Source organism: Anomalospiza imberbis, chromosome 5, assembly GCF_031753505.1.
Source record: "Anomalospiza imberbis isolate Cuckoo-Finch-1a 21T00152 chromosome 5, ASM3175350v1, whole genome shotgun sequence".
Classification (NCBI taxonomy): Eukaryota; Metazoa; Chordata; class Aves; order Passeriformes; family Viduidae; genus Anomalospiza; species Anomalospiza imberbis.
This window is the reverse complement of record NC_089685.1, coordinates 66,806,965-66,826,138: the sequence shown is the minus strand read 5'-3', so window position 1 is coordinate 66,826,138 and position 19,174 is coordinate 66,806,965. Positions and strand designations below refer to the sequence as shown.

The 19,174-nt window shown below is 42.2% G+C and overlaps 2 protein-coding genes across 2 annotated transcripts; one reads left to right on the top strand and one right to left on the bottom strand.

Annotated features, from left to right (window-relative positions):
* Nucleotides 1-1,664: 1,664 nt before the first annotated feature.
* Nucleotides 1,665-14,542, bottom strand: MRPS35 (mitochondrial ribosomal protein S35). The gene is made up of 8 exons (XM_068191719.1): nt 14,353-14,542; nt 12,843-12,886; nt 11,817-11,984; nt 11,369-11,429; nt 10,283-10,422; nt 9,756-9,865; nt 8,480-8,549; nt 1,665-2,122 (listed from the first exon to the last, which is right to left on the bottom strand). The coding sequence occupies exons 1-8, from the start codon at nt 14,525-14,527 to the stop codon at nt 1,850-1,852; spliced, it is 1,041 nt and encodes a 346-aa protein (XP_068047820.1). The 5' UTR covers nt 14,528-14,542; the 3' UTR covers nt 1,665-1,849.
* Nucleotides 14,543-16,836: 2,294 nt separating this feature from the next.
* LOC137474803 (probable G-protein coupled receptor 19) lies at nt 16,837-19,174 on the top strand. Its single transcript, XM_068191692.1, is given in 3 exon segments — nt 16,837-17,185; nt 17,804-17,975; nt 17,977-19,174. Coding segments are annotated over 2 exon segments (1,254 nt in total). The 5' UTR covers nt 16,837-17,185; nt 17,804-17,838; the 3' UTR covers nt 19,094-19,174.

Here is a 19,174-nt window from a genome sequence, read left to right as displayed (position 1 = left end):
GCAGAGGATTTTCTCAGGTGCTCACATGTCCTGAGTACAGAAGGACAGCTTTGTGGAGAAAAGCAAACTTACGGGATTTGGGGTTTTTGAAGACATTTCAGGGCCTCGCTCCTGCCAGCCTTGTACACACCACTGGCTCCCGAGTCTGGCTCCTAGGGCAGCCCTTGTGCAGGCACTGACAAAGCTAATTAAGGAAACAGATTTCTCCTGTGCACATACTAGAACCAAACTGCCTCTGGAACAGAGCCAGGCACAACTCCAGGCACCATTCTCTCAAGTCAAACTGCACTTACTTTCTCAGTTGTTTTGGTTTAACAGCTGTTCAGAGAAGATTTGGAGTTACACAGATGTTCCCACTTCAAATGGGAATTTTAAACATTACCCTCATTGTCCCTGGATAAAGGACCAACCTGATAACAGCTGAAACTTTCCCCATATTAAGCTTTTGCTAAAACTTTACATTAATACATGTCCAAAAGGAAGGGCTACTAAAGAACCAAGTCAGTCAGTGCAAAATTGGGATTACAGGACAAACATTTTCAGTCTTAGTACAGCTCTGGCAAATTCTCATAGGAATTAAAATGCTGCATTAAACTCGGTCTCTTACCATATGAAAACAATCTTGACCTAAGAAGAATCCTTCCTAAACTGACAGTGTTTTGGCAGTGGGAACAGATGCACTCCTTGGCTGTATGTACACACAGAGCACACAGTCAGAAATCCTAGCAGGGAGTGAGTCCAGCACACAGAATGCTGCAGGAATCAATTCCCCTCAGCTTTCAATGTCCTTATTCTTACATTGCTTCTGCCCAACGAGCTGCTGGCAGGGTCACATGGGCAGCTCTTCTATAGGTATGCAAAATCCTTAACTCCCTCTGCCCCTTCTAGGGAATGATTTTCTCTCTAAGTTGAAATCTTAATAAGCCCAGAAGGTAGAATAAAAGCAAGATTTATTTATGTCCTTTCAAGATTTGGTAGGGTTGGTTTTTTTTCTTAATTGTGAGAAGGCGAAAAAAATGTGATTCCAGAGTTTTAAATAAATTTCTTTCAATTGCAAATTATCAAATATAAGATAAATATCCATGTAATTCTTCCTCTGTGCTACATAGGATGCTACAAACTTTTTTCTTTCCTTGAAAAGCCTGGGTACATTCAAGAGAGAAGTCAGCAGGCCTGAGGGTAACAAGGCTCAGTCCATTCCTTACAAACCCACCTCACCAACTCTCATCATTCTTCCTATCCCAGGTACTCTGGGATCTTCTCAACAACTACTGGTTCACTTTCCCACTACCATCCCATTTTCCACCTTATTTTACTCCATTATTTTAGAGACAGGTGCCTTTACATAGGATATTTGTTTGCCCTCACAATACCAACTGAGAACCTCAACCGTCCAGAGTGATCCAACACCTTTCCAAGTCAGACTCTTAGGCAACATTATCCTCATTTTACACACAGGCAAAAATCTGAATGGCATTTGAAAAGCATTTAGAGCTCCTAATTTTCAGACTTTTAATTAACGGAACTGGAAGTATGAACTAATTTCATTAGTTTTGACACTGTTGCTCTAGGTTAAATGCCCAAAGAAGTGTAAGAAATCAGAATGTGATTAAGCAGAGGACTGAACTGATCATGCTAACAAAACACAGAATAAAACATTCCAGTTACCAGTATGAATCCAAACATACTTTATTCAAAGGACAAGATTCATGGACAGAACGTAACTCATAATCAAGTTTCATTTTTTTGGTTCAAGTTCTGAATAATTATATATCTGTATCATTTGAAACACTAACACATTAGTTGAACATCTCTGTAATGATCAGGTGTACCTGCAGATCTGCTCTTCTCATGCTTGTATATTCAGTAGTTTCTTCACAGATTCCTTGTACTGAGACATGTTACTTTCTGTTTCACCTTCGTTTTTAAGCGCAATGACCGAGTTTCTGTAATTCTTAACCACTTCAGACGCCAGCAGCTCCTCTTCAGTGACATTACTGACATTCTCTGAGGCTTTTATTCGAAGCAATGTGTCCAAGGCATTTTTCTGAGAGCGACTGTTTTCCCAGATATACTCTTCCATGTCTTCCTCAGACTTCTCGCTCTCCCACTTCTCAGTTTTCTGAAAGAAAATGCACAGCCTTAAAAACTATCCAAGACTGAAACAAAGCAACAATAATTTGAAGAAACTGATCTCTCATAGCGATTCCCTTTAAAAACTGCATTCCTGGTGGAAGGTATTTCCTCCTCTAGAGTCCAAGGCTTGTAACTCAAGCCTGTATTGAGCAGGAGGAGCTCCTTTTTCCCGCTCATCAGGTTCTTTCTGTATCTGGCAGATACAACTGGCTGAGTCAACGTGGGAGGAAAAGCTTATGGACTATACATAATGAATAACTAAAAACCTTGCAAAAGTAGTAATTTTAAAGAGCTCTCAACACTGCAGTTCTGGAAGCAGCCACCCAGCTATTATGTCCCTAGCACAGGGTTCTGGTCTGGCTACACTGGCTGGTGGGGGGAAAGTGAGACAGTGCCTAACGAGTAACCCATGATGTGACTCACAAAGAAAAGCACCACCAACAAATTCATTTCTTCTTCCTGGAAAATACATTGCTCAATAGAATCTCTATCCACAAGGTGCTGATCTTTACCTAATCAGTGCTGCAAAATTAGACAGGATCACAAGTAGGGTACTGACAGAAGACACCATCTCAGTGCCTGTAAAGACACTTGTTCTGTATCAATTCTGTCTTTCAACATCTCTCCAGCAGGCCTTGAAAGAATTTTAAAGAAATATTTCAAATGTTGTAACCTTCTATTTTTATTGTACTTTGACAAATACAGATGCTTCAGTGATATATTTGCATTTTTATATATTGCAGGCTGTATGTTTGAGTATTTATAATTATTTATTACTTTACTGATGTAACCAATATGTCATACCTTTGTATTACCTCACCTATGTAAGAATCACAATTTGAAGTATTTTGCTATTCATGTTTTTCTTACAATTGTTATGAAATCATGCCTAAATAAAACTTGTACTTCTCTGGAAATATATTCAAAGAAACCTTATAGTAAAGCCTTTACAGCACACTGATTTTGTCTTTTCTAAAATCACTTGCCAAAAAGGGCTCTTCAGTAAATTTTTAGCCACATGCAGAACCAAAAAAACATCTTGTAAGTCGGGGGAGGAGGGCTTTGTGTTGTTGTTCATGGTATGTTTTGTTTGTTTTTTCTTTTCTGGGAAGGAGCTAAGGTGGGGTGTGTACTGGTATTGTTTTCCATTTGTTTATTTAAAGGTTATTCTTTCCACTAAGCATCAAGGTTGCTGCAGTCAAACCACAGTATTCAATAACCTTTAATTAAGCCCCAAGATTTTCTTTCACCCTGCAGCTCTTGTGCTTTGATTCCTCTATCTGAATTTAAAACACCTTCCCAACGGCTGTGTCCTGCACCTGGTAAATGGCATCTCTCGTCTTTTGAGTCTGAGTCCAAATGTTCAGTCAGAAGCAGCAATTCACACTGCTCAAAGGTTCATATGACTGACACTAAACCCTGGACACAATAAACCACAGGAATAAAAGGACCTCCTCATTCAATTTCTGGAGGGGAAAAACAGAACAAAAGAACATCCTGCAGCCTTGTACTGCTGAAATATTAATGGAACAAGTGGGCACAGTGAAGTGTTCCTTGTCTGTTTGACAAACCCTGCAATCCAGGGTGGAGATTTAGAGTTTTAAATTAACAGTATCATCCTACTTTACACATCCCCTCGTTATCTGCAGAGTGGCTATCCAAGACACTTTTCCCCCTGAACTCCAACAGAATTTTCAAGCCAAAGCCTCTCTCACAAGGATAGGGTTTCTCAGGAGTAAGGGAATATGGGTATCACTCCTGGTCACTCCCCGGACCAAACTCACATCTGAAATTCAAACAAAAGATCTCTGTGAGGCTTTTAAACACCTCTAAGTCATAGCAGAGACAGCAAGGACTACTGACAGTATTACATTTATCTCTTCAGGAATATCCTTCTCTGTACACAGCAACTCACAGGATTCTGGAGATGCATGTTGATAAACAGATTAAGATTTCCCTACATCTTGTGAGCATTACAAAGCAAGATTTTAAAGCAACTGTTGAGTATTTCTTCCTTGGAATTCTTCCCAGCCAAATGATGTTGTCAACATGGATTTTAAAAAAAAATCTTACTGCATGGTGGGAGGTGAGGGGGAAGGCAGGAAGGGATTTGATGGTAGGGGGAGATTTCCAAATCCATTAGTTTTTCCAAACTGTATCCATTGAAACTTTGATACCTTTTCAACAGGATTTACTGCAAGAGAAAAGTGACTGTAGAATTATATAGGCAATTGGAAACATAGTCCAGGTAGACAAGCACCATGAAGCCTGAACAGTGGAAATGTTACACGTGTTGCAGTCTCAGTTTAAAGTGTTATGAATGAAACTAATAAGGACAGTTAAATAAAGTTCAAAAATTAGGTCTTTATCACTCAAATTTTATTAGTTGAATTATTTTTGTCCCCTGCAGATTTAACATGTTAGTAAACATGATAAAAACTGTTCACCAGTTTTAAAACTGCAGTCTTAAAAATGAGAAAAAAAACTTAGAAATGGAATCCAAGTATGGTATTGTTTCCCTAGAATCCCCACTTTGCGAACCAGGTTAAAAATAAGAATTCACTAAAAACGGTTTCTTCATTCTACCACACATAAGACAGAATCTCAGTATTATCTAGCTTGGCTAAAGATGCACACAGCTGATACTTTCAATCTTTTCCTCTTAAAAAACGGATGATTTTTCTGTTCAGTTTATTAATGCCCTGAAAGACTTTGTTTCACTCCAACACAGACTGAAAATTGAACAGCTACAAAAATTGTATTTATGCATCAAAAAGGAGCCTTGTTCCGCCAGCAACAAGAAACATGGAGCTTAAGCATAAGGTATAGCAAAATGCTTACTATATTCAGAAATATTACAAAGATAATTCCTAATTCAACCTTTTGCTGGAATGCTGATAGTTTTTGGTTCCAAGAGGTGCAAAAAAAAGTGTAACCTTCTTCTACTAGAATATACATTTCCTGTCAGGAAACCTCCTTCCTTTGATTTTTAAATGCTTGAACTCAGAGAAAATGGATGAACTTTAATATCTACTGTAAAGCCACTTCAGCTCTACATTTTCTGGTTCCCATTACTGATGAGGACTCTCTCAGCTGTCCGATTCTGGTGAGCATGCAATGGAATCCATGGTTCAAAACAAAAGACATATTCCAACATTTAGAGACCAGCCTCACTTCAGCCTCAGTCTGCATTACTTAAACCACACTGAGAGAGAAGCCTGTTCGAGGTAGGGAGGGCACAGTTACACCACCCTTCATTGTTCTAAGGTCCTCAAGTCAGGAGCTTCACTCTGAACATCTTCAGTAATACTAAAAGGTGTCCAGGGAGCTTCAGCAAGACTTGAGTGCCTCCACCACCTGTCACTGCAACTCTACAACCCCCATGTCATAACATCCTGAGTGTTCCTAACATCTACTTTAGAATTGTAAGTAGCCAGAGACCTGCTTAGGTTTAAACAGTGGACATATACATTTTCCACATGTTTTAGGCTGAATTACAAGGTAAACTCCCACTATGAAACTGCAAAATTCTGCTGTTACCAAGTATTACTGGCATAACATGAAGTGATAAAAATTATGTTTATTTGGAATGGCTTAAAATGACTATAGTTGAAAAAAATGAAGATGAAGCCTCAAGAAAAGCTGTATGATGGATTTGAGTGTTATCATCAGTGGTCATGTAAAAATACCCATTCAGCATGCAAACACAGACACTGCGTCCCACCAGTGCCCTGCCACTGAAAGCTCTACACAGAAATGCAAAAGTAATTCCCCTGAAATTCAATCAAGCTGTACAGCTGCAGGGTTGATAAATTTTAGTTAAGCCTCCAGTGTCATGCTGTCTGCCCATTCTTCATATTTTTCCTTCCCTCACCTTTCTGTTTCTTACTGTAAGAAGTAGTGGAGAATAGAAAATCCAGGACAACTTTTTAGTAATCTTTCAAGATCCCAGCTTAGCAAGGCTGAATCGAGATCCTTCACTCTCCTTCATACAGTGTATGTTGAAACACCACATGGAATTGGAGCAATAAAAATGTAATTACTCTTAATGTTTTTCCTTACTGGAAAATTTACTTCATGCTGCATTTGCTTCACATTCCTGCTTTCAACTCCTGACAGAATTGGACTTTTGAGTGATAAACTATTAATCCAAGCGGTGTGACAAAATCCATCCATGATCCTTTCAAACACTCGAGGGCAGCAAACTCTAACTCTTTAAAAACCACTTGTTCCATAAACATGCATCCACGTCTGGAGTGGTTACAGCATTCAAGCAGTACCAGCATTTGAAGGCAGCAAAAATACAATTGGTTAAACTGCTGATTCACTGATTAATTCAATCCATGCACAATAGTGGGGGATAATTTGAAAAGAATCACAAAAGAAGTCCAAAGAAGAGAAATTCAATTCTTACTAACTGGAGCAAGTCAGCCATCTAATTATTATATTCTAAAAGCTAATAAAACACAAATATCTGATTAATAACCAGACAACTAGTAAACAGGAAGCAAAACATCTCCAAGTATTTTAGAATGAGAAAATAAATGAACATTCTTAGGTTTTGAAGATTTTTAAGACTGTTTTAAAATAACTGAACTCATGGGTCTGATACTACATTTGTAACTGTAATAAAAGGATGATGCATCGCTGGCAACTAAACCATAATTACACTTGAAATTCCACTTCCTGATGTATATCTGCATATAACATTTCCCCCCATACATGCGTGCAATCGACAAAATGCAGTAATCCAGATATTAACATAAATCATAGGAGTTCTGCCACATTTAAAGAGATCATAGGCAAAGTTTTCAGGCTTGAGGGCAGAAGTTACGTGGATCCAGCTTTCCTTCACTAAGCAAGAATGGAACACTGCCCTCATATTTTGATTCAATTCCATCAGCCACATGCATTAACAGTGTGGCACTACTCTGCTGGGAAAGTCATCAAATCCTACAATTAGTTCTGCAAACAGGACTGATGTTACTGCCTAAATGGAAGGCCAGGCCCTGTCTGTTCCCCTCCAATACTGAAGTTCATGTAAATGAAAATAAACCACACACTGTTTCCTCATGGTTTACAAAATGGATCCAAACTATCTTTCAGCAAGTTATTGAAAGGCATTATCCCTCATCAGGGGGGAAAAAGCCATGCCACAAAATAAAGCATCTCACACAAAATAAGAACTCATGTCCCAGGAAACCTTAATTTTTCATGGGAATCAAAGACAATTACAACTGACTGACAAACTCATAAAATATTAACGTGGAGGATGAAAGGTAATAAAAGTGCAAGAGACTTGTGCATATTCAATACACACTGAATACTCCCATATCAATATTGCATAGCCCTGTCTGCCAGCACTAATTAAAGCTGGAGCCCAGCACAGCCATGTTGTTTGTCTGAAATTATTAAAGTGAGCACTGTCTAGCTCTCTTGTCATTGCTTAATACTGGAAACTACTCTGCCATTAATTTAAGATTTGTAATTCAATGTGATGCTGTTGGGGAGAAATCATCCATGTGTACTTGAAATCTACAGCAAATGTTATCTGTCACCACCAATTTAATTTGATGCACTCTACAATTACAAAATTATCCTTCAAGGCAACTGCCACTGAAAGAGAAATATATCACATCCTCCTTAGGATGTTCTTAACATCAGCACTGCAGTGATCAAAATCAAGAACAATTCATAAAAATGCTAAATATAGACATTTCCTACTCTAGAAAAACTGAAAACAGTAAGTATGAGTTTTAGCAGTGGATAAGGTACAACTTCTATTAAGAGTGACATATGGAGAAGATGAAGGCTTTGTCTGTCTCAAACAATGTGATAATGACATGGGACATTTGAACAAAGTTCAGTCATCCAAAACACTACTATGGATTTCAAACAATAACAATTTCAGTTCAGACTGCTCACTTTTTTTTCTGTAAAAAAATGCCTGTAAAATTGTTGAAGGGCACCAACACAACCACAGAAATACAGGAGATAAGTGTAAAGAATTCCCTGTGAAAGGAACATCTGTAGTCAGAAAGTGGGAAGGCTGCCCCTTTTCTGAGCAAGGGGGAGCTCAGAAAAGCAGTCAGCTTGAGACAAGGTATGTGAGAGAGCATTTAAGAAGCAGAACAGCTCCAAATGACAGCCATGGTTTACTGCAGCCCAGGAGGAGCCCATGGAAAAACATATTCTAATTAACACACAGCAGTTTGGCATTCTGCAAAATGTTCTCTTGATTGAATCTGAAGAAAAGCGAGTTGGAAGAGAATATAATTGTAAGGTCATTTACTTTAAAATATGACAGAGAGCACATTTAGAGAGTCCACACACAACTGCTTACCCAGGATTCGTGGTACAGAACTGTGAGCAGGTGCATGCCATAATCATAGTTCTGTCTTCTCAGGGGACATCTGGAAATGCAGAAACATTTTTCTGAACAAAAGGTTAAAACCTACCATCACATTTTCTACTGTGTAATGTAGGGGATATTAGGAAATGAGTGGTTGATTCCTGTGTACTTCTCAATTACACACAACCAAGAATACCATGGAGGCTTGAGTAATAAGAACACAGGAGAATGGGCAGCTGCAAGGCAGCAGGAAAATATACAATATCCAAGAATTTACAAATCTTCTGGAGACATTAGAAACTTCTTTGCCCCTGTCCTAGATTACAAGGCAAGATGTATTCAATTGTCTTCTGTTAGAAGTGTGGCAGTTATCTTCTTAATTGGGCAGCTTTCTTTATCTCTTCCATAAACCAATTCTCCCCCCCGGGGAGACATCTGCTGTTAATGGTCTATTGAATGTCACTGCCTGACTGATAAAAATTACATCATCACATTGGGAGATGCTCTGCCCGGAGGGAGGAGCCAAGCATTTCTACCTGGATATAATCTTGAGTTTCTGGAACACCAGCACGGCTTTTTCTGCACTGGATTTCCCAGAGGAACAGCTGCCTCTTTCACTGCCTCTTCAGAGGAAGACTGCACCCTTTTCTGCAGGATCACTGCTCCAACAGAACCACACCTGACACTCCAGGAGGACTGCAGCCACAATTCCCAATTGGACTGCTACCAACACCCTGACCAACACGGTGTCAGGTTGTATTCTGACTCTGTCAGTGTTGTATTGGTTCACTGCATTGTTTATTTTATCTTTTTATTTTCTTCCCTAATAAAGAACTGCTATTCCTGCTCCCATATTTGTGCCTGAGAGCCCCCCTTAATTTCAAATATATAACAATTTGGAGGAGGAGGTCTACATTTTTTTTTCCATTCCAGGGAAGGCTCCTGCCTTCCTTAGCAGACACCTGTCTTTCCAAACCAAGACAGCCCCCTGTGCCAAAGTGGAATCCAATACACATTAAGTCTGAACTCTTTTAAAAACCTGCTTTTAACAGTTAGTAACAGGAGTAGTAATGAAGTCCCACATTATAGGACTTATATATATATATAGGACTTATATATATATAGGACTTATATATATATATATATATATAAGTCCCTTAAAATATAATAATTCACCAAGACAATAACTGGTATTACTAGAAGACACCCAGCCCTTTCTCTGCTGTGGGCACTGCTACAATATTTTTTTTTCCTTCTGGCAGCTCACCTATCTGTTGTAATTGTGAGCACATCTGTCTCTTGACAGTATCGCTCTCCCACGAGCTTAATGAGCTTCTTCTTTGCATGGTCATCCAAATTCAGGTTAGAAAGCTTAACCTTCAAGAAAAGGAGAAAACAACTTTAATTCCTTGGAAAATCCAAACTCTGAACTCTGGAAGTACTTGAGACAGGCAGATCTTCTATCAGGGAGAGCTATTCAGGATGCATTTGCATAATTTCTTTGGATTGTATCACACTGATGTCTTAACATAAGGCAAGAATAATGTGACTATTCAAACAATATATACCTGCATAGTACCCCCACATCCCCCCAATGCCGTACAAGTCCCAAGGCCAGTGAATATGAATGGACAGATTTCATCAGGAACACACAGACATACTCATTTGTGTGTGATTTTGAATTCCCTCCATTTCTCTTATTTACTTACAGAAGTTCACACTTGCATGTTTGGAAAAGAAAGCCAAGCATTTAGGGGTTTGAAACAAAGGCTGTTTACCAAAACTACTACTTACTCTTAAGGTCACCACTCTTGCTTTGGGATTCCGAATAGAAGTCCCTGAAGAAACATAATCTACTGTTTCAATTTCAATGGGAAAATGCTGTTCACATTTCTCATCACTGTCCAGAGCACTTGGCCATTCAGTGCAGAAATCTGTACAATAAAGAGTAAACAAACACTCTGAGTAATACCTATCTGGTACATTTGGCTGGAGTTTTTTTTTTCTTTCAAATGTATTGCAATATAAGTTTTTAAAAGTACTAGTCCTAGAAACTACACTCATTTAGGTAACAGCAGTGTTTCTGCTAGACTTGCTCCAGTAATTACCATGTCTCTCTTTGTACTGGCTTCCACAAAATAGGATACAGAACTGCAGATACCAAACAGGATCATAGAATGGTTTGGGTTAGAAATGACCCTCCTGCTATGGGGTTTTTTTACTAGATCCAGCTGCCCAAAGCCCTGTCCAACTGAGCTTGAACACTTCCAGTATGGGGTATTCACAGCTTCTCTGGGCAAGCTCATCCAGGGTCTCACCAACTTCATCACAAAAAAGGCTTCCTTTGCCTGAGCTCCTCATCAGGTTCCCCTTAGAGGCTTGCCGAGTGGAAGGATGCTCCTGGTCTCTAGTAGATCCTGTATCTCCCCAGCAGACCTTGCTCTCACAGAGAGTCTCATATTAATAGCTCTTTGGTAATTAAATGCAGCCCAAAATGACTACTGATTGAAACCTGGTTCAATCAGAGTTCTCTGAGAACTGAGTCACATTCTTCACTCACCTTCTGTAAAGCACTGAACTATCAACTAATCAGTTCAAGCAAGGTCTTGTGCAAAAGTAACATTTCAGTCTTAATCTTGTGCTGACAACCTCCTGAGACTTATCTGCTACCACCTGGATGACTCCTGGCAGCAGCAGGAAAGCAAACAGTACCAACCACAGCCAGCTGAATAACCAGCTCCACAAGTGTACCACGTCCCATCTCCATCACACACAGTTACATCTTGCTTTATTTGAAAACTTCCAGAGATGGTTTACAAAGAAAAAAACAACCAACTAAACAAACAAAAAATATTTAAAAAACTCAACCCCCCCCCTCACCTTTAAGAGCTGCACAGTGTTTCTTAATTGCAGGAGGAGTAAGATGCAAAAAATTTGGGATCTGAAACAGACATATTAAGAGTTACCAAAATAATAGCTTTTTGTCTGATCGGAAGTAAATGGGCATTACTGAAATCTGATTACACTTCTCACATTTGGTAAGGCAGTAAAACATGCTTAAGGAAATATTCATTTAAGCAGACTCTTCTCAAGTCTGATTTAGGGAAAGAGTTAACTCTGTGACAAAAGTCACAGGCATGATCATCCTAAAAAGTCTCCTGATATCATTCACTTGTTAATTAATTATTTGTTACCACTTAGAAATTCAAGAGGATCATGTGACTTAATAGCAGAAAGCAGTCTCCAAGACAAATATTCCAATCAAAGCAGTACAGCCTCAGTGAACAGTAACTTTAAAAGCGACCCCCAGCCGTGGCACATGTTTTACCTTGATAAGTTCTAGGTTGCCTTCTTTTGGTGGAGGCACTCCTCTCTTCACTGGGTAACCCATTCGGATTGGGAGAGGCACAGAAGCAGGTTTGAAGGTAGCTGCTGTTGGGTACACACTGCTCCAGTCCTGATCCACAGCCATCCTCTCCGTCCTGGGGGGTGCAGCCTGATCAAGGGAAAAGGGGACAGGTGGGACGGGAGATACACAGGATATAAGACAAGACAGGATCAACACGCCACATAATGATTTCAAGAACCAATTCCCACAGCTGGACATTTCAAGACACCTTTACAGCCAAAGTTAGTGCTGATTTGTAGAGGAATTTTTAGCAGAGATCCTCTCCCATCTTAGCTGCCAGGCCTTTCCCAATCTTTTGCATTTGATGGCAGAGATGCTTAAGAAGAGGAATTTGACATCTTCCTGCTTGGGATAAATCAGGAGGGGGAATCAAACCAGTACAGAATTGCAAACTCTATTTCCTAAAGGGCCTGAACATGTGGTGGGGGACAAGACAACGAGTTTTAAAATTCTGGAATTCTGTAGGTGTGGAACAATTCATAATTAATAATGCTGAAATTTCTTGCCACAGAAATTCCAGTGTAGGGACAACGTATCAGTACATTGCAGAAATAGCTTATACCCTCCAAAAACTAACCATCATTTCAGTCAAATGCTCTTAGAAAAGGAAAAGCTTTATGCCAGAAAGCAAGCACCACAAATCCTGTAGCCTCAGTCTGAAAACAACATCGACATGTCTGGGTTATTGGACATGCAACTTTAAGTTACTTTTGAGACTTGCACTACATGATGGCAGTGCAAGTTAACTATCAGCTTAGTGCTGTATTTTGAATTTTTGATAACATAGTCTGAAAAGGTTACAGAAGGCAGGTGGTGGCCTGGAATGGTCCCAGGGTATTTTCAGTAGGATTTGACTGCAGAAGGGACTGCTGGGCAAACTGACACAACACACAGCTTAGAAAACTTTCCCAAACACCCGAGCTACCTGTAAATTTCAGTACTTACTGATCTTACAAACTGTGGTGTCCTGCCTCTTCTCCTTACTGAACCTGAAAGAAGGAAAAACAAAAGACATTAACAAAAACATATTTTTAAAATAAATTAACCTATAGTTTCGGGAGAAAAAAATGTAGCATAATTCTGTATGGGGTTTTTTTTGTTTGTTTTGTGACAATATCCAGTAATAGTCCCCAATCTTTACACGGAAGAAGGGGAAGATCGGATACTCAAAACTGAAGATTACCAATTAATTTTTCAAACAAGACAAAAAAAACTTGGAGGACAAAAATGAAGGACACTTTTGACTTCATTCCTATGCTCCCTTTTCTCTTTCCCACACAGCAGCCACAAATCACTTTCCACCAGCAACACAAGATGCATAAACTTAAGAGTTCCTATTTCCAAAATGAGAGTGCCATGGCTCTATCCTTTCCTTCAGACAGCACAGCTTCATGCCCTCTTCTGTGCCACTCTGCAGCACAGCTAACCCCTGCATGAACAGTTCAGGTATTGGATTGTTTCTTTTCTAGAACTGGGGATGGGGAACACCTTGATCCTGCTCACTGGGCAGTTCCAGAGAAAGTGGAATGGGAAGTGAAAGAGTTTAATCCATTTCAGGTCTGGGCTTCTTCTGGCTCTACTTTATAGCTCACTCATTTCACCTGGAGCTGTGGTGAGGGATCCCTACGGATGCATTAAGTCACCAAATACCACTAGATTTTCAAACTAAGCATTGATCTTTGCATACCTGTCTGTCTTCATTTCCTCCTCCTCCTCAAACTCTAAAACACTTCCAAACCCCATGGTCCAAAAACCACACCAGAATATAATAATGGCATCAGACATACAAAGATGAACCTGATGATATTTATTTTCAAGAGTCTGGTTTGAATTCAGAGGTTTCATCGACTGTACATATTTAGCATAAAGCAAAGATTTAAGGGATGTTTGGGTTCTTTATTATCATTCAACCTTACAACCCTACCCCATAAAAACTTGTGGATTTCACATGTTATTTGTTTCCCTTATGTGAGAACTTTATGTCTCTTCATCCTTTTCTTGCTATTAAAATCTTAAACCGCACGGTATATCCGTTCAGTGTGCTCCAACAGATAATATTCAGCATTCCTTTATTCCTCGACCTACCTTTTTCGTGGTGCTTTCACATACAGCCACACGTCACAACAACCTTACTATTTCTGTTACAAACATCTGTAATTTCAGGCCAGGACAGGTCGCCTTTGGCTACTACTGCTGCATCGGACATCACTCAGAGGCGCTTCCAGCGACCTGGCGTGCTCCACATGCCCAGCGGGAAAAGGCCGGAAAACACAGAGTCACTGCTTCCAATGGCACTGGCCAGGCACGACACCAAAGGCTTCCCAGGAGTACACTTAGCGATGAAATTCTCCTTGGGAACAACCTAACACAGGCACCACTCCGCTACAGCCCTGCCTGCCGTGCGTCCCGCCATGCCGGCGGTGCAGCCCGACCGCCCCGGGCACCCCGCGCTCACCTTCCCGAGGCTGCGGCCCTTCCCTGCCGCTCACCGCGGGCGCCGACGAAAAAGCGGCGCGTCCCCAGTGAGGCGTGGCCGGGGCCTCGCCGGCGGCCCGGGACAGCACAGCCCGGGACAGCAAAGCCCCGCCGCTCAGCCCGGCCTGGCAGCACCGCCCGGCCCGCGCCGCCATCCCGACCCCGCCGCGCTCCTCCCGCGGCCCCGCCCGGCCCGACGGCGGCCGGCTCGGGCCCGGCCCCGCACGGGCGAACGCGGCAGCGCCGCCCTCACGCAGCCCAGCAGGGCCTGTTCTGCCCCGGAAGGAGCCGCAGGCGCCCCTGGCTCCGTCCCTGCGCGCTGCTGTGGAGCCCTGAGCTGGGAATATCCCGGGTTAGAGACGTGTCCTGGCCCTGCACAGACACACCAACAGTCCCACCCTGTGCGTCCCCGGGAGCGTTGTCCAAACGCTCCCGGAGCTCTGGCAGCCTTGGGGCCGTGACCATTCCGTGGGGAGATTGGGCAGTGCCACACATCCTCTGAGGGAGAACCTTTTCTGATATCCAGCCTAAACCTCCTCTGGCACAACTTCAGGCCATTTTCCAAGTTCTGTTCCTGGTCACAGAGAGCACAGATGGGAGCTGCCCCTCTGCTTCCCCTCATGAGGAAGCAGCAGATAGCCATGAGGGCCCTCCTCAGTCTCCTCCAAGTCAAGTTTTTTCCCCTCACAAGTTAAAATACAACTTTTCCCCTCAGTCTTCTTCAATTTATTTTGGGGGAATTTACTTTTTTTCCCCCATAACCGAAGGGAAGGAGGACTGGTGAAAACAGCCATACAATACAGTTCAGAACAGGAGACGTAGACAGGGACTAATGAAGAAGAGTTTAAGTTGGCGATAACCAGTAAAATTTGCTAGGATAAAACACAGTCCTGCAAAAACTGTGTATTAATTAAAGCTAGTAATCAAAACCTTCTGCTAAAAGTTTGATGGCATTAATCTTTCCTTCATGCTGTTCAACCAAAACTTCCTGTCTCTCACATTCATCTCTTCCCACAAGATCCTTCAAGCCCTCTTTTGTTGGTGCAGAACAAATTCAGTTGTGCTGGGCTACATCTGAGACACGCTAAACACCTCATCTGAATGACAATGGACTGTGACTTTTCTAGCAAATACACTGCAAAAGGGACTCAAGGTTTTGACTCATATTTCATAGTGAAAGAGCTTATAATTAAAGTAATCTAAATAGCTGCCTGGAAAGTCCTGTATTAAAGACATGGATACTGCTCAGAGCTGGGGCCTTAGAATTCACTAAGAATGAAGTGAAATACCATCAGGCACATTGAGAGTTTCCTCTGGAACACAGCATGGAACCTCCTTTTCAAGGGAATGCTCCTTTCTGCTCTCCTAATGTTTTAGGCACAAAATAAATCTTGATAGGGAGACAAAACTGTTGGTTGCGCAGGTGGTTCCAGTAAACTGCCCAGATTTCCAAGTTTAGTTGAAAAAGATATGCACAATTTTATCCATGATGTACTTATTTTCTGTAAAATATACCAGTATATAATCCTGAAGGACAGGAGAAAAAAAATCTAAGAAAAACATGTAAACAGAAAGGACTATGTAATTTGTTTATATCTAGAAAATCAAAACATTGACAAACATCATGTGGAACAAGGAGAATTGAATGCCTCTGAATGTTTTTCCTTACTGGAAAATTGACTTCCTGCTCCATTTGCTTCTTTTTCCTGCTTTCAAACTAGACTTTTCAATGATAAACTAGTAATTGAATTTTCCTCTCTGCTGCAGCACAACCAACCCAGAGTCCAACATCTTGTCTCAATGGCCACATTCCAGAGGAGGCACTTATATTTAGTAATATTTTACAAAATTTGAAAAGCAACACTTTCCCATGCATTTGCCACCTGCTGGTTTTAATGGGAGGAAATCCACGGCTGTCTGAGCTGATGTGCTCTTTGCTCTGCTGGCGACACCGTGGCCAGAACTGACCTGCAATATCAGTGTTAGTACTTCCAAGATTCCAGGAATTTCAATGCTCTCTAACAGCAAAACTTGGCGCTGATTTGTAGAAAAATTTTTAACAGAGAGCCTCTCCCATTTGGATACCAGGCCTTTTCCAACTTTCCACTGCATTTGATTTCAGAGATGCTTAGGAAGAGGAACTTGGCTTCTTTGGGCCATGGGATAAATCATCAGGAGGAGGAGGGGGAATAAAACCAGTACGGAATTGAAAATTATTTCCTGAAGGGCTTGAGTGTGGGGTGGCAGGCAAGACAATGAGTGTTAAAGTTCTGAAATTCTGAAAGTGTGAACCAGTTCATAAAACCTCAGTTACTGAGCATCGGAGGGGAACAGAGTTTGGCTGCTCATATTCTTATCAAGGAATATGTTATTATCATGGAAAATGTGTCACCCAAAGGTGACTGTCCTTCCAGAGCTGGGCAATGCCAGTTGTGTCTGATACCATTATTGACGACTATGGCTGAGGGTGCCGAGGGTCCCATTGGGCAGCCAGCAGGTGACACCAATTTGTGCCAGCATTGTTGACCTGCAGGAGGGTAGGAAGGCTCTGCAGAGGGACCTGGACAGGCTGCATGGGATGAGGTTCACCAAGGCCCAGCGCTGGGTCCTGTACTTGGGCCACAGCAATTCTCAGCTGGTAGAGCTCTGTTAAAAAATCGGGCCAGAGGTTCTTGGTTGACTGTTGGTGTCAGTTGCTTTTGGCAGTCCATCAGTTGTTGCTTGGGTCACCCATTGACCTGCAGAACCTTTGGGCTGGTCCTGCTGTGAAGGGTCAGCCTTGCTGCTGCCTGGGTGGAAGGCCCCTGACCAAGGTAAGGACATTCCCCATCTCCCTGGATTTTCTCACAGAGATGCACAGCAGCTGACTGCAGCCATATGTATTGACAGTGCTGACAAGACAAACTGAGGCTCCACTGCTGGAACTCTAAAAGCTTCCCCATCCCTCCCCCAACCTCTCATCTCATCTGTCTGAGGACACTGACCTCCTCCCTCAGTATTTTGCTTCTGCTTCAAAGCTCAAGGTCAAGTCAAGGGTGCAGAGACCCTCTTGGTCTGCTTTTCTGACACTTCCATGGACAGCAGGAAGTACAGCTCATTTCTGGGATCAGTGGGGCAAGTTCTGCTCATTCAGTTTGCAGCTCACCTGAACTGGTGACATGGCACCTCAGTCTCCAGCTGTGAACGGGACACTCATCTTTCTGTAGACAGAAATGGCTGTCTGAAATACTCAGGCCATTCCTAAAAATCTGCATGAAACTTAATGTTCTCTGCCATGCCACATAGTGTCACTATATATTTCTGACCCTTTTCTCTGAAATCTACTGCTCTAAGGAGTATGGAGACTACTTAAGAGTTGTCTTTTATTGATTACTTTGGGCTTTTCACACAGGGTTGTTCAACAAAACATTTTCTCTCCTCTTTGTCTGTAGCCTGAGCAAAAGGTGTAGCCGAGTTTTCTCACAGCATGGATAACAGCAGTGGTCCTGTTCTTCTTACCTTGCTCCTGCTGCAGAGCATGAGCAGCCCCAAAGCCTCCTCCCCTCCTGCTGGCTACGACATGTCAGAACCTCCAGCCCTGGGAGCCGGCCCCAGCAGGAACCACTCTGGTAGAATATGGGCTGAGGCCAGGGGAAATCGCAGCTGCCAGCGTGGTTTGGGGAGCACTGTGGCTGATCTCTGTCTTGGGAAACTTCCTCATTTGCTTAGTGATCCACAGGAGCAGGAGGACACAGTCCACCACCAACTACTTTGTGGTGTCCATGGCCTGTGCTGACCTCATGAGCAGTGTGGGGAGTGTGCCCTTCCTGCTGCTGCAGCTGAGCTCCGGGTGGTGGATGCTGGGCAGAGGAGTGTGCCGGCTGGTCAGGTACATCCAGTACCTCACAGCCGGGGTCCAGATCTATGTGCTCCTTGCCATCAGCGTGGATCGATGCTACACTCTCGTGCATCCCTTGAATTTTAGAGTTTCCAGGGAGAAAGCCAAGAGAATGACTCTGGTCTCTTGGCTCTGTGGTGCTCTGTTTGCATCGCCAGCCTGTTTTCTCTATGGCTCCAGCAGTGACCACCACTGCAATTTTTTTCTCCCCAGTTCTTGGCTAGGAGCCACCTCTGGTGTCATCCACCTCTCAGTGCTGTTGCTTTTGATCCCATCACTCCTCATTATCCTCTGCTACCAGAAGCTCTTCACCTACATTTGGAGAAGTGGCACTGAGGACACAGCTGGAAGGAGGACAATGAATCTTGTCTCAAGAAGAAAAGTGAAAACTGTCAAGATATTCTTCATATTTGTCTTGGATTTTCTTCTGTCCTGGCTGCCTTTCTTCATGGTACAGTTGTGGCACCCACAGGAAAAAGACTACAGAAAGAGCTCCTTGCTTTTCCTGGCCATCACTTGGATCTCTTTCAGTTCCTCAGCCTCTAAGTCAACCCTCTTCTACATCTATAATGCAAACTTCAGAAGAGGAATGCAAGAAATCTGTTGCATGTGGAAATACCCCAGAAGCAACATCTACACCATTACCACCAGTTCCAGGACAGATGAAAATAATCCCATTATGCCAGCTGGTGCTGGGATATCCCAGATATCCCAGCATCAGCCCAACCTCACCAAAGACTCCACCTGTGATGCTTTTAACAGAGAAGTCAAGGAGCATGAGCTTGCCAGGCCTGGTGAGTCCAATCCCACAAATATGTTTGCCAAGAGGGTTTCATTACTTTGAAAAGGAATGAATGACCTGTTGGGGTGCTATGTTCCCCCAGAAGAAGGAGAATCTTTCACTCTTTTGAAGCAATAAATAGGT

Coding starts and splice junctions, on each gene's coding strand:
- MRPS35 (XM_068191719.1), bottom strand. CDS start 14,527: ATGGCGGCGCGGGCCGGGCGGTGCTGCCAGGCCGGGCTGAGCGGCGGG. Junction 9,866..10,282: donor CAAGAGTGGTGACCTTAAGA/GTAAGTAGTAGT, acceptor CTTTTCTTGAAG/GTTAAGCTTTCTAACCTGAA. Junction 8,550..9,755: donor CTCACAATTACAACAGATAG/GTGAGCTGCCAG, acceptor CTGCATTTCCAG/ATGTCCCCTGAGAAGACAGA.